This window comes from Cavia porcellus, unplaced genomic scaffold (assembly GCF_034190915.1).
Source record: "Cavia porcellus strain 051 isolate PalLab524CR breed Dunkin Hartley unplaced genomic scaffold, mCavPor4.1 scaffold_17, whole genome shotgun sequence".
In the NCBI taxonomy this organism is placed as follows: Eukaryota; Metazoa; Chordata; class Mammalia; order Rodentia; family Caviidae; genus Cavia; species Cavia porcellus.
Genome location: NW_026947500.1, coordinates 37,753,944 through 37,770,251, shown reverse-complemented (window position 1 = coordinate 37,770,251; position 16,308 = coordinate 37,753,944). Strand labels below are relative to the sequence as shown.

Here is a 16,308-nt window from a genome sequence, read left to right as displayed (position 1 = left end):
AAAAAAAAAAAATTAAAATTGGTCCCAGAATCAAGCATATAGTTTCCAAAAGATCTTCCATTTTAAATGGTATTCACAGATGATTTGCTGACAACGCTGTTTCCTTCTCTGTGCACGTGGTTAGATCCAGTTTGGTGAAAACTCAAACTTCTGAAGCATATGCATTTCCTGAAAAGAACTCATGAGTCTTCTCCATAGGAACTTTCAAGGCTATCGTGTTATTTTAGACACACACAGCAGAGGGCATTGTTTGGTCGCATATAAAGCAGGGCTGCTGACAATAACAGACTAAAAAAGGAAAAATAAGAAAACTTTCTCTATTTTACCATCCCCTCCCCCCAAAAAAGGGAAAAACAGAGAAGAGACAAGTTGTTTTGCCCTACCCAGCTTTTTTTGTAAGAAAAACTTCAGTGAAAATAATTACAACCTGAACAAACATCACTGCAGAAAATGATGAAATTCTTACTGTAAAAATGGAGCTCTACTAGAAGAAAGAGTTCTGTTAATAATTATGAAAGTACATTGGTTTTCAACAAGTTTCCAGCATTAAGTGTCTACAACATGCCTTTCTTTGCTTGAAAACTCATTCCTTTATTCTTGTGTTTAACATCTATTTAATGAGTATATTTTTAGGGAAAGATCACTGCCTAACATAGATAAATTTCTACCTATTCTGCAGAAATTGATATTCCATGAAAGTGCAACAAGATGTAAAAAATAGCAAGCATGTGAGTTGATGAGAAAAATAGCAAGTAGTTGTAAATAATTGATAAGAATTAAGGATGGTCATTTGTTTGTTGTGATAGACAAATGATTTTAGTAATAAACTTTCTAAGAATGTAAAATTTTCATTTATTTATTTATTTGGAGCAGGAAAATGTGTTGGGGAATGTTTTGGTTTGTATTTGGATGCCCCCCACCAAGCGTCATGCAATCATGGACATGGCTGAATCTAGCATTTATGATTGGTTTGTTGTCTAGTATGGGATTGGCAGTGTGAGTGTTTCACCCACGCAGCAGTGGAGCCGAAATGAAGTGTAAGAGTGAGAAGAAAGTGTGTCATTTTTTTTGCACAGTTAGGTCTTGCTGTTTTGTGGGGTCCATGAACAGTGTCCCCACCATACTACCCTGCCCTGGAGTCAACTGAATATGGACTGAAACTGCCAAAATTGTAAGAAATAAACTTTCCCTTCCCTAATTTTTGGCATCAGGTGTTTTGTCTCAATGAGAGAAAAGTAACTAAGGGAATAAAAAGAGGGGAATAGAATAACTCTTGAGAGACAGGAAGGTTCCCAAATGGGTTGCCAGTGAGAAAGTGAAATTTAAAGAGGATCCTCTATGGAAAGGAAAATCAAAGTCAAACGCTATGTATTATAGGTAGAGGGAATCCTACTACAAAGGTGATAATGAAACATTTGAGGAATGAGGAAATGTCAGTAGGGTTGAAAAAGATAGATTAAGAAAAGCCAAAAGCTAAAAGAATTAGAGTGTGGTGAGATCATACATAGAACACTTATGGACTTTGCACTCTGTTCTAACAGGGATGGAACTGTGGATATTTCAACTGAAGAATGACATGAACGTATTTATATTTTTAAAAACTTAAATGTTCTAGGAAGAATTAACTGTGATAAGGCAATTATCAAAATAGAGAAGCATCTAAAGGATACTTCAGTGTTTTAATTTAGAAATGAAGACTTTTTGAGAAAGGAAAATGGGATTATAGAAGTATTCAAGTTATGTTTTAGCAGTACAGCTGGAAGAATGGGGTTGTGCTAAATGTGGATACAGAAAAATAACGTGTAATAGAAGCATTTATTATGGTGGTTCAGGTATACCTCTCGAGATTGTCTTTCAGTATATGGTGTCTCATAAGAAAAGCCAAAAGTTGGGAGAAGTAGACCGCATAAACTACAGCCTTTATCATATCTGTTCATTGCTAACATCACTCCCATCAAGCAAGTTGTGGCTCAGAGAAGACCAGATTGCCAAGTGACTGAGCAATTTATAATGTTCAACCAATCCTCCAATAGAATTCATTAGTCTCTAAATCTGAGTTTGCCAAACTAACTCTGCTGATATGTATTAGACATTTTTTCTCTACTTCAGCGTTATGCAGGTTGGAGAGAGAACCAACCTGTATATTTACTTGGCCTTGCTGTGTGCAGTTTTATCGAAATGAAACACTGCTTCCCTTATTTGGAAATCTCAGTTTCCACAGTGATGCCTGCATCCTTTGTTTGCACTAATATTTTTATGACATGATCATAAACAGAAGCTAATTTTGGCTTTAATTGGCATTTCAGGTTAACAAAAATTTATCCACAGCAGATTAATTTGAATCTATAAGTGTTTCAGTAATCAGATAATCAGGTTGCAAAACATATTTTATATTCAGTTTTAAAGTAATACTAGAAGTGTCAGTTATTGTTATTTGATTTTTATCAACCCATCTTCTTTCTCCAATTTATACTATGTACAAAGACAGAAATTTCCTAAAATAGTGCCTTCATAACTCCTTTCGTTGCTTAAGGGCATTGAGATTTTTTTCCCCCTAGTGTCTTTATTGAAGTGAATCAAATTCGTCTGCTAGATATCTGTGACCCTGAGTTTGACCAATATAACTTTGAAATTCTGTGGTGTGTAAGTAAGTCCTCTACTTCCATCAAGCTAGTTTTCTTTAACTTTGTGTTTCTCCTCTGCTTTTCTGAGTAATTTCTTACTTCCACACTGCATTGTGCAAATCTACAGTCTCTTAAAAATCCCCATAAAATCTCAAATTCTCTTTCAAAGCTTTAAGATTAACTATGCTTACATTGACTTAGAACAACGTTCTATGATATTTCAATGTTATATACACTAAATTAGATGGATATGTATAATCTGAGTATATGTATATTCACAGAACCAACAAGAATATAAAGTTGCAGAAGGCAGAATAATTTTATTAATTTTATACTCCTTATTATATTCTCTAGAGCATAATACCAAGTTGACTGCCACTATATGAATTTTTTGTTTTAAATTAATAGTTCTCTTTAATGCCTTTTTTTTCCCTCATGTAATATTTGTAACTTGGATACTTCCAAACCCAAGTACATTTTTCTCCTACAAGATTTCTAAAGAAATAAAAATGCAGGGGCTGGGGATTTAGCTCAGTGGCATAAGCACCTGCCTTGTAAGCAGGCAGTCATGAGTTCGATCCCCGGTACCGATAAAAAGGAAAAAGAAAAAAAAAAATAAAATAAAAATGCAAATTCAGTATTTTTCCCTTAAGTTTCAATTTTTAAAAGCCAGTCACTTTTTCGAAACTCTGCAGGACCAATATGTTTAGCCTAACTCCTACCTGTTGACTTGACAGGTTGAGTTCTTGGGTAATAGTCGTGTAAATGTTGTTGCATTTCTATTACATTTGCCTAGTGGGTCAGCCCTTGGCATTTTTATAAAACTTTTGTTTTCCCTAGAACTCTGCAGAATTTCCCATTTCTAAATAGAAGGTAGAGAAAACTCTACAGATTTGTGAGACTGAGTCTAAAATGGCAAAATATTCTATATTAGGAAATATTTGATATTTAAAAGCTAATTTAGAGATAGTTACCTTTTATTACATTTTTACTTATACATAATCTGTTCTTTTTCTTGCATTTTTTTGAAATCCAAAGAGATATCAAGAGAAATGATTTTATAGTAGAAAGTATTCTTAGCATGAAGGAAATAGCCTCTGCATATTTCTTAACACAAATCATGTTACCTTCATTTAGTTTATTCTCTTTGGAAAATCCCAGAGTTCTAATGTTGTAAACCCTACACTGTAAGGAAGCAGGACTTTTTCATTGTCTTTTCTTTCCTTTGCTGTTTCCTTGAAAACCAGGGCAGAGAGAAAAGGAGGAAAGGAAGGAAGGAAATAAAGAAATGGGGAGAAGAGGAAGAGATGAATGCATGAACGGTCTGAATATAACCAGGAAAAAAACAAAACATTTCTTCATAATGAAGAAACTGATTGTTTTATATCATAAGAAAGTCAGAGAAAGAACAGCTACAAGATGCATTAATTCAACTGCTTACAAAACACCCAGAATTAAAATGTTTTCATATCTCTGGCTAAGATGTGTCACAGGCCCAGAATTACTGGTTTTCAGCAGCATGAGTGTTACTACCAGTGTCTGCTCAGATGACAGCCCAGCAAATGATGGTCTGTAAGCTGGCCTGCCACCTGCTTTGTGTGCTCTGTAAGTTAAAAGTGTTTATGAATTTTTAAATGCTTGAGAAAACAGAAAGAAAAATATTTTGAAAGATGTGACAATATATGAATTTCAAATTTTCATGCCCATAAATACTTTAATTGGAGCACAGCTCTCCTTGTTTATTTATGTTTTGTTTATAGCTGTTACAATAGCAGAATGTATACTGTAATTGCCATAAGATACCTTATGGTCCCCAAAGCCTAAAATATTTACTATCTGGCCCTTTGCAGAGAGTTTTCCCTGCTGCTAGCTTAAACTATCCACCCAGCAGCACTGTATACCCCTTTCCTTGAACCAAAAAATATTGTGCATGCTTTTTAAGAAGTGAATTTTCCTAATAAATTATCAAGAAAATAAAAGTATAAGATATTAGACAGTTAACAAACATGTATGAGGTAGCAGAGGATTTCCTTAAGCTCTAAGTATAATTTAAGTGAATGGTCATGCTTAAAATGTGGAAAGTTCACCATCACAATATCATTCATACACCCTGTAGAGATCATCTGCCTTTGCTATGATAAAAGTGAATGCCACTTCTGATATTTGGCAGTGTGGTGAGATCAGCAGTGAAGACATGGCCACAACTTACTCAAAAGGGGACATTTGATCTTTGTCTTTTTTTTTCCACTGTAGGAACTTAATTAACACTGTAGGAGATTAAGAAAACAATACAAGATTGGTGAGGTGAGAGACTGAATGAATGGTAGAACACAGAACTATCTGGAAGATTTCCAGGAAATATTTGATGCATCTCTGGGGAATTTCCTATCAGATTCAAGGAAATCATTTGCTATGGCAGGAGAGCCCCAGAAGGAGAAAGAGAAGCAAGCAAATTTAGTGAAGCAGCAAAGATCTGATGAGGGTGAAGTGCGATTTCCAGTCTCTGATAAGGTTGAGCATGAGGTCAACATTCCTTCTCTTTTTAGTACCAGGGATCGAACTCATGACCTTGTGCTTTCCAGGCAGGTGCTTATGCCACTGAGCTAAATCCCCAGCCTGGGGTCAGCATTCTTGATCCCCAGGCTTTGAGGGGCCCATTGAAGACATACATGTGTGAAAGAGAGTGATTATGGTTAAGTGAATTCATCTTTCTCTCACCTCTCTTCCAAACTACTTCTAATGTCTAGACATAGAATGTGCTGAGCCAGCAACAATAGAGCATTAAGGAAAGCATCCCCGTTAGCGAACTTGTCCACATGTGGCTCCCCCTGGGTCTCTCGCCAGGCTATCAGGGCACTGAAGCATGGATCCAGATGGAAGAAAAGCCTATTGACAAAGTCAAGATATCCTCTGGGACAAGTATGGTGTAATAGTTTAATTCAAAACCCACACAAATCCATTTGTGAGTATATGCTGTCTGATGGTGTTGGAACAAATAGTGCATACTTTTAATTTATTTCCTTTTGATGTAAAAACATTGTATGAAAGAGATGCTGAAGTGCACCTTTTGATGTAAAGTAAAACTTCCATTTCAAAGTAGAAACCCCTTCATGGGTAAGTTTATTGGATTCAGTGCAATGTGTCTAGTATTTGCTGCAGATTATCAATTATCTTTGAACTAGATATAATTTATAAATCATTACTTATGACTGATTTAAGGGTGATCTCATTAACTGCAATAGTACAAAGACACTGAAGTAAAAAGAAGTAGAAAATAAAACTAAATCTTGGCATAGAAAAAGAAAAGACACATATACCCTATGGTAGTAGCTGTGCATCGTATTTGCATAAGTTTTAGTTATAGTGCATTCTCAATCATACCAGTTTGTTGTACAACAGCATTGAATAAGAGATATTATTCAGGCTACTATATTATTGAAGAAGAGAAAACTGAGCAGCCATCACTTTATTTTTCTTATATACTAAGTATTGTATTTTGATTATTATAAGGTAATAGCTACATAATTATGTAGACCTTTCCATGACGGGGAAAGTATCACATACAGAGGAGAAGTCACCTTCCCAATCTTAACATCCCCAAGATGTGAGCTCACTGTGATGTGGAAGAGATGCTCTCACACTTTGGCCTTCTTTCTGAACCACTGGGTATGGCTGCCTTTATTGTGCCACTTTTTAATCAGGGGAAAAAAAAAACAACAAATGCAGAGTAAATACTAGTATTCTTCATTTCTTTTCTATTTGCATTCAGTCAGTTGTTTCAATGGATATTACCAGAGAAATTAAGATTTGTAGGAGAATTGTTGTGTGGGAAGTGGGAAAAGGCAAAGCAGGGCCTGGTACCGAAATTCTGAAACATTAACTATACTTTGTGCATCAAGGAATTTCTGTGCATTTTTATGCCCAATAGACTTGGGAAGTGTGGTTATGGAAATACATTGAGGCTGGGCAGACGTATCCTTGAAGTATAACTTGGAAGTAAGAGAAACATTTCTTAGTGGCTGAGCTGCCTTATCCTGCATCTGGCACCCAGAGCATCAAGGCTTGTTCAGTTTGTAGCTTTCTAACCATGAGAACAGTCTATGTCTCCCAATCTTGTCCCAGATAGCGTTAGGAATATGCTCAGTATTAGATACATGAGTTTTAAATTTTTCTCTGCATTAAAATAGCTTTTACTGTACAATTTCACTTAAATCACACAAATGAGAACTTATTGATGATCACTAAAATTTAGATAGCTTTCTACTAAAGTTAAAAACTTCCAACAGCTTTTTAAGGTCATGTTTAAATTTACAATGAAAGATAATTTTCAATCTACCTGATGTTGTCACGGTATGAATGTGACAATGGAATAAACCTAGAAGGCCTGGTCACAGAAATAATGGAATGACTCAGGTTTTGTTGTTTAGTGATTGGTGCACAATGAAAGTTTCATTCGTATGAGGTAGGTGGAGCCCAACAGGTCAGGAGAGGATGACAGTGAAGGAATATTTCTTACTCGTGGTTTGCAAGGGGAGAGGCAGCACACCACGAAGGAGTTATGCCAGGAATTACCAGGAAGAAGAAGGAGCTGAGGAAAGAGAGACAAGAGCCTCAACTTTTGCTCATCAGTGAAGCCAGGAAGGCAATTTTGGCAGAATCTGGGATATGAAGTCTCTTTTGCTGCCTGGTACCTGGTCTAGAATACTTAAAGCAATGGAATGCTAGCTTTAGAGTAAGGTCTCTGTGACAACTTGGTAGATCATGTGAGTTGGAGATTGGTGCTGGATTGGGTGGTTTGCATAGGAAAGTCATGCTGGTAAGAAAATATTTTATTATTTAGAGAAACAGAGTAGTGCGGGGAGTACTTGCCTCTTTGGGTCAGTAAGATCCTAGATATCATAGTATCAAAAGATGTAAGGCATCACTAAAAGCTTAGCACTTGGCACTATATACATACACAAACAGCTATAGTTTGGTATTAACTCTTCAGTCCTTTTGCATGATCTTCTTACTTGCTACCTAATTTATGAAAGGCTCCGTTGGCAAAAGAATAAGAAGACACCATCAGTCATGGCCCTCGTGGTCAATTTCAAAGCTAGTGAACGAGGAAAGCTGGGAGAAGGTGCTCAGAGCACCAGAAAATGTGAACAGTCATCATAAAGCAGCTATAGCAAGGAAGTAAACATGAGGCCAAGAAAACAAACAGTAACTCAGAGATACTATTCCTCAAGTTTCTTTGCTAGAATAGGAAAACACACCAAAGTAAGTATCTTTACCTAGAAAGCAATATAGAACTTTAAACAGCACCTTCGTGAGATTAATGCTTCCTCCAATTTCTTGTGAATATGTGTTTAAGGGTTGCTAATGACAGCTGTTTTTGTTGAGAGGAACATCTCCTATTATTAGAAAAAGCCTCCTTGCCATCTTGTAGGTTACAGCTATTTGAAAGGTTGCAGCTATTTGAAAACGCTAATTTACACTGCTGATCTCAGAACCAGGGAAGGGTTATATCCTAAAGAAAAGCTCGCCCCCATTTTTTTCAAGCTCCCAATTTTAGAAATGGAAATTATGACATGAACCTGGCCCTCTTTTTAATACTGTCTTCTCTCCAAGGATCACTGGGAACAACTGAAAGACCTCCCCAGCTTTTTCCTCTTGCTTCTAGTTTCTTCCAAATCTTTCTTTCACTTGTATTGACCCAATATCATTCCTTGCAAATAAAGCTGAAAATAGCATTCTTTTAATAAAACCAGTGTTGTGTGAGATGAATTGCAGACTCTTAAATTTAACAGAACCAGCCATTGACAATCTGGTGTCAATTGCATCCTATCTTCCTTTGCCAGTCTCTTCTCCAGCCCTATTTTCCCTTGACTGGAAATATCTAATGTTCCCTTGATAGACAAGCATATTTCCCATGGTCTTGACTTGGTTCAGGTTGATAGCTCTATCTAAAACTCCTTTTCTTTCTTCACCACTGCTCACAAAACCTACACCAGCTCACTCTCCTCTTTAAACTGCCTCTCCATTTCCCAGTGGAAATTAATTTACTCTAACATTAGTACTTTTGTACCAAATGATCATGTCTCATATAAATGAACATGTATTATTGTACTTCATCTGTTTGCTATCTGGCTTGCCTTTTGAATGAAAATTCCCTCAGGGACAAGGATTCTATTCTTCATCTTTATACACCCAGTATTTAACATGTTTAGCTAAATGAAACAATAAAACCATAATAATAATAAGAAGACAATCTAACATTTACTGAATACTGACAGCATGGAAGGCATTATTTAAATTCCTTAGCTGCATTAACTAAATTTATCCTCACAACCCTAAGAAGTGTGTCATTCCCATGTTCCAAGAGAGGAGATGTGATTGACTCACAGAAAGGATATGTAAGTTGTCTGGTTTGACACAAAATTGGTATTTAATGGGTATGTCTTTGTTAGAATGTGGTAAGCTACTTACTATCCAACCCTCTTTTTATTATTGTCAAAAGATTCATAGGTGAGACACTGCATATTGAGATAAAAATTTAGACTGAGATGAGGGAACATTACTACACAGGAGTCCAGACAATAAGTTAGGTGAGTGGAAATTATACTAGGTATCACTTGCTCCTTAGGAAGTCCTCTTTGTGCTGAAAAAGAGGGGGCATATCAATTATTTTATTTCCTGCCTACAAATCTACTTAAAATCAGTAAAGTTGAGTACACAACTTTGTCTTACCATACTATTTTGTTGAGTATCAAAATTATGTTTTTTGAGACATGATTTCATATGGGAACCACCTGCCTATAGCAGTTGTATGTATTAAAATGAATTTTGTGCATGCTAATTTCTAGAAGTTTGTGGGCACATATGCATGTTTTGTTTCAGGATATCTTCACAGGTACCATGAGTTAGCAGTGGTTGCACAAGTGCGGTCACTCCTTGAGGAAAGATATTTTAAAGAAATTGTGAAAAATATTCTGCATTTATCTGTATTCTTACAGCAGGATTTCCATGAAGTGTTTGCAATAATAGTGCTCTGAGACTAATCTGCCAAGTTCTCACTTTTGAGCTCTCGTTCTGTGTTTGATATCTGTACAAATGTTTGCATGCTCCTTTGTCTATGATTGCATTTCTTTATCTTGCAAAGAGAGCTTTTGGGAAGGATAGCTTGGGCGATGATAGCGTCTATGTTAGCATAGAGTTGTGAGTATTAAAAAGGGTCACAGGCAGCTTCATGCAGACATGCTTTCATTTGTGAAGTGAGCCTTGTTACGAAGAGCTATTTCTTGGTTAACATTCTGCTGTCACTGATTTTAAATTCTTAACTTTAACAAGTCACTTAACACTTTATTTTGCACTGGGTCCTACAAATTATATAATCACTACTGAATAAGATTGTGAATTCTGTAGCCCAGGATGCTAGAACATGTTCAATGAAATGCCAGCCATTATTGGTTTTGCAAAAGAGCTTTTAGTTTTTTAAGGTGCATCCCCCAAATCCTATTTTCTGGACCATTTCCCTCTGATGTGGACGCTAAAACTAGTGATGAAGTTCATCACATGTGTGCACATGTGCACATGAAATTGGGTCCCACTTGGTAAATATGTTAGGATCCTCTACCTCCCTGGGCTAGTTCTCTGTGATGACAGATTTGATGGAATGCAAACTGTGACAGCTGCTAATTTGGGTGAGAGAAACATTTCTTTTAAATAAGGGTCACATAGCTCAATCAAAAATATTAGAATTGTCTCCATCTTAAAAATAATGGCTTTAGCTGATAATGTACATCACGAATATACTTGAGAAAGACATTTGGGGAAGATCTAATGCTCTTCTTTTGCTTTTATTATTTTTCAGACCATTGAACTCCAGAAGGACCAACACCAGATAAATTATGAATGTTGAACAAGATGACCTTACATCCACAGCAGATAATGATAGGTCCTAGGTTTAACAGGGCCCTATTTGACCCCCTGCTTGTGGTGCTGCTGGCTCTTCAACTTCTCGTGGTGGCTGGTCTGGTGCGGGCTCAAACTTGCCCTTCCGTGTGCTCCTGCAGCAACCAGTTCAGCAAGGTGATTTGCGTTCGGAAAAACCTGCGTGAGGTTCCAGATGGCATCTCCACCAACACACGCCTGCTGAATCTTCATGAGAACCAAATTCAGATCATTAAAGTAAACAGCTTCAAGCACTTAAGGCACTTGGAAATCCTTCAGCTGAGTCGGAACCATATTAGAACCATTGAAATCGGGGCCTTCAACGGTCTGGCCAACCTCAACACTCTGGAACTATTTGACAATCGTCTTACAACCATCCCAAATGGAGCTTTTGTATATTTGTCTAAACTGAAGGAGCTCTGGTTGCGAAACAACCCCATCGAAAGCATCCCTTCTTATGCTTTTAACAGAATCCCTTCTTTGCGTCGACTGGACTTAGGGGAATTGAAAAGGCTCTCATACATCTCAGAAGGTGCCTTCGAAGGTCTGTCCAATTTGAGGTATTTGAACCTTGCCATGTGCAACCTCCGAGAAATCCCTAACCTCACACCGCTTATCAAACTAGATGAGCTAGATCTTTCTGGGAATCATTTGTCTGCCATCAGGCCTGGCTCTTTTCAGGGGTTGATGCACCTTCAAAAACTCTGGATGATACAGTCCCAGATTCAAGTGATTGAGAGGAATGCCTTTGATAACCTTCAGTCACTAGTGGAGATCAACCTGGCTCATAACAACCTAACATTACTGCCTCATGACCTCTTCACACCCTTGCATCATCTAGAGAGGATACACTTGCATCACAACCCTTGGAATTGTAACTGTGACATATTGTGGCTCAGCTGGTGGATAAAAGACATGGCTCCCTCCAACACAGCTTGTTGTGCCCGGTGTAACACTCCTCCCAGTCTGAAAGGGAGGTACATCGGGGAGCTCGACCAGAATTACTTCACATGCTATGCCCCAGTCATTGTGGAGCCCCCTGCAGACCTCAATGTCACTGAAGGCATGGCAGCTGAGCTGAAATGTCGAGCGTCCACATCCCTGACATCCGTATCTTGGATTACTCCAAATGGAACAGTCATGACGCATGGGGCTTACAAGGTACGGATAGCTGTGCTCAGTGATGGTACATTAAATTTCACGAATGTAACTGTGCAAGATACAGGCATGTACACATGTATGGTGAGCAATTCTGTCGGAAATACTACTGCATCGGCCACACTGAATGTTACGGCAGCAACTACTACTCCTTTCTCTTACTTTTCAACTGTCACAGTAGAGACTATGGAACCTTCTCAGGATGAAGCACGGACCACAGATAACAATGTGGGCCCCACTCCAGTGATTGACTGGGAAACCACCAATGTGACCACCTCTCTCACGCCACAGAGCACAAGGTCAACAGAAAAGACATTCACCATCCCAGTGACTGATATAAATAGTGGGATCCCAGGAATTGATGAGGTCATGAAGACTACCAAGATCATCATTGGGTGTTTTGTGGCCATCACACTCATGGCTGCAGTGATGCTGGTCATTTTCTATAAGATGAGGAAGCAACATCATCGGCAAAACCATCATGCTCCAACGAGGACTGTTGAAATCATTAATGTGGATGATGAGATCACAGGGGACACTCCCATGGAAAGCCACCTGCCCATGCCTGCTATAGAGCATGAGCACCTAAATCACTATAACTCTTACAAATCTCCCTTCAACCACACAACAACAGTTAACACAATAAATTCAATACACAGTTCAGTGCATGAACCTTTATTGATCCGAATGAACTCAAAAGACAATGTACAAGAGACTCAGATCTAAACATTCACAGTTACAGGAAACAAACAATCAAAAAAAAAAAGACGGTTTATTAAAAATGACACAAATGACTGGGCTAAATCTACTGTTTCAAAAAAGTGTCTTTACAAAAAAAAAAGAAAAAAGAAATTTATTTATTAAAAATTCTATTGTGCTCTAAAGCAGACAAAATTATGTGTATTCCTCAGAACCTGTTTTTGCTGCACTTATTTACGATTTTCCCACATCTCGTCCCTCCCTTCCCTGATTGCCATATTTTTCATAGATCTCAATGCCCTAAAGAACTGGTCTAGGAAATTTTGTAAGAATTCTGTTACACTTTGAGATTTTTATGGTGAATTCTAGTGGTGAGATCCAGTCTATTCTCTCTCTCTCTCTCTCTCTCTCTCTCTCTCTCTCTCTCTCTCTCTCTTTTCCCCCTTTTTTTTGTTTTTCTCTCATGCCCTTATGAAGTAGTCTAATGGGGAATGCAATATTACAAATAGATTTTTAAGAAAGAATGAGGAAAGTGCAAGATCTTATATTTTCATGTAATGACCTGTTCTGCTGTATTTATGAGGAGGACCATTCTATGGGAATTAAAAAAAAAAAAAAAAAAAAGAGAGAGAGAGAGCAAAGAAAAGATTAATTTACATATGAACATCTATAAAACCCATGACTTTTAAACAACTTTAGAACCAGAATTTGTAGTTCAAAAGCTTAAAATATGATTATAAATAAAATATTGTTGGTTTTTCTGTACCTGGACACAACTCATTTGTAGTATGGTAATTAGATCTCCTACATTCTAAGAAAGAGACTACTACAGTATTCTTTAGACACAGTGTCCATGTTTACTGGGTTCTGCTTCACCAATTGACTTGAGTTTCAGATCATTATTAAAGGATGCTATGGTGTTTTTCCCTCCTCATTAGGATTATCTTCCATAGAATGCACAGAAACATGATTTTGTGAAGTAAATTCAATTCCACTTGGATAAAATATTAGTATAATTTATTTAGTGCCTTCTAAGTAAAATCTTACTGGCTCAGTGGAATGTGATCACACAAGGTGAAAATTTACTAAATTACCCATAGGTAGAAAACAATTTTGAATCTGTTAGAAATTTTAATTCTACAGTATGAAAGACTTGCTATGTGCTAAATACTAATTTTGGTATTGTAGGTACACAGATAAGGCCTGGTTCCTCCCCTTTAATAATTCCCAATTTATATGAAAAATGATTTAAAAAATAATCCCTGTTCTATTTTTATTAGCAGTCACCTCTCATTTAACTGTTAGGTGGATAAATTGTGTTTTGTGACTGACATTTCAAAACATCAAGTTATTTTATTACATAAATCTCCTGCCCTGGTATCTTTCATCCAGTAAGAGAGTTGATTTTTTTTCCCAAATGCATATCCTTAAGCTTTAATGAAATACAAACATATATTTACTCTGAAGGATAGATGGACACGTACCAGAAGACAAAGTTTTCAAGGTCATTGGAAGCAATCATCCCAGCAATTTCATTAAATTCATTTTCTTACAGACCCATCACATAGAAAAGCTTTCACAAATATTAAAATCCCATAAATTGGTTTGAGAAAATAAAGACCAGAAACTTCATCCTAAGATAATACTGCAAGTTGAGAGAATTCAAATAATGTTTAAATTACTTCTTCAAAAAAAAAAAAAAAAGACAAAAACACAAGCAAAACAAAAACTGTACCCACACCTGAAGTATTAAAAATATAAATTGATTTAATTGAAAAATAAAAATGAGGAACCTGATCCTAAGATAAAGGGGCAGGTTAAGAGAATCTCAGTCATGTTTAAATTACCCCTTCAAACAAACAAACAAACAAATACAGAAACCTGTACCCACACCTGTAGAATGGGTTAGTATACTTCTGGCAGGTTAGGGCACCCTTTCTTTTTCAAGAGAAGCATAAATGTACCAGTTCCAGAAAATAACTGGAGACATAAATGTCAATACAATATTTATATAATTCATTAAGGGGTATTTTTAAGGAAGGAGGACAAAATTTAGATAGAAGAACGTACATTAGATTCCAAGTAAAAACGGGATTATTTTTGGTTGTGCACCTCTGCACATGGCTAGAATTTTAATGTATTATGTGTGTGACATCTATCTTTTTTCTGAGTATTGAAATATGTTTGTCTTATCACTGGTCTTGAAACCTCCCTCCTCGTGGTGAAATAAGAATCGACTAAGTTGAAGAAATCGTCAGCCCCTAATGGATGGACAGTGAGAATATTCACATTTGTTTCTGCAGGCTGAACCACACACTAGGGTTTTGTGGTCTCCAGGTGTGAAAAGCCAATCATTATACTAGAAAAGTGGGTCAGAGAAATGGGAAGAGAGTACAGCAAATGAACAAGAACACAAAATAACTTTTGCTCCTATTTTTTAATTGTCCAGCCTTTATATTTTTCCTTCTCTTTACCCTTGTTAGAAATATATTTCACATTTGTTTATATAGTGCAATGGACACAAGCAATGAGAAAATACATGTTACCTGTCAGTTGTGGATTTATTCATTGTTGAATATACTTAATACTGTATTTCTAGACTGCAGATTACACACGCACGTGCGCACACACACACACACACACACACTCTTTTCAACACTCTTCAAGGAATATCTACAAGGGTAAGCAAGAGCTAGTACAAAGAAAGCTACGAATTAAGAGACAAAAGAATTTAGCCTTGTCTCCTTGGTTTGGGCTCACCAAATTCTGTTTACAGACTACAAACCTGTTTCATTTTGAGCTTAAAACTTGTAAATTAGACACAGCATGAAAGTCTCCTTGTCTATGAATGGTGACTGAATAGTTAGATGAATTCTGCTAACTGGAACGAAAGAGAAATCAGCCCCAAAATAGACAGCTTAGAATCTAAAGTCTATGTGATCACAATCAGATTATAATAGTTCTAAATGAACACAATTTTTTTAAAAGATATTTTGATGAAAGAGTCAATCAGCCAGATTGACTTCAATGGTACATTTAGAAATTCTCTGGAGAAAAGATTTAGAGTTGAGGAACTATAAAAATATTATTTAAAGAAAACTAATGTGAATTATAGATGATTAATCATGTGTATGTATTCATCATCAGTAGCTGACCTGATTGGTCAGAGATACATACTGTGGGCATGCTTGGATTAGCAGAAAGCCTATATGATGCTTTTTCTCATATACCCTTACATCTTAACACTGTCATGTCTCTTGATCTATTTATGCTTTGACAAGGTAAACAGGTGGATATACTGAAAAAATATGCACTAAAATTGTACCATTTTCAATGAACCACAAAGCCAGTATGTGTGTGTGTATGTGTGTTTACACATGTGTGTGATTACTAGTGATTGCTAGTTATAGTATTCAGATTGTTTAGGGAAACAAGATAGTTTGCAAAGAACATTCTTCAACATCTTTTTTTTTTTCTGTTTGAAACTCTTACTCTTCACACTCTGCAAAGACCCGGGTCTCTCCAGCTCCTCAGAACACTTCCAAATGTGCTTGTATTGACAAAGTCTGACAGATACTTCGAATATAGATTAATATTCCTCATAACACAAATTTTATAAAATAAATAATCATCTTTTTCAAAGATTTAAATAGATTGTTTCATTGTGAAACAGCGATCAATATTTTTTAAAGTCTGGCATATGACTGCCTTTAAGGTTTATAGTCAAAGAATTCAAAATTACCATATATAGTATATTGTTCAAGTCTGTATATTATGAAATAAATTAATATGGATGTGCTAGAAAATAACATACACAATGAAAGGGTTATTTTCTTGAGATAAAGAATATTCAAGAGCTTTTTAAATAAAATGACTTTATTGACACATGAGA

General features: G+C 36.5%; 1 protein-coding gene across 7 annotated transcripts in view; it reads left to right on the top strand.

Moving 5' to 3' along the window:
- The window catches only part of Lrrc4c (leucine rich repeat containing 4C), a 1,223,661-nt gene extending 1,207,595 nt beyond the window's left edge, over nt 1-16,066 (top strand). For all 7 annotated transcript variants that reach the window (XM_063227790.1, XM_023563016.2, XM_063227789.1 and 4 more), the window contains one exon: nt 10,480-16,066. In XM_063227790.1, the coding sequence (XP_063083860.1) occupies nt 10,521-12,443 (1,923 nt within the window). In that variant the 5' untranslated portion in view covers nt 10,480-10,520 and the 3' untranslated portion in view covers nt 12,444-16,066. The remainder of the gene's footprint in view (nt 1-10,479) is intronic.
- Nucleotides 16,067-16,308: the final 242 nt, after the last annotated feature.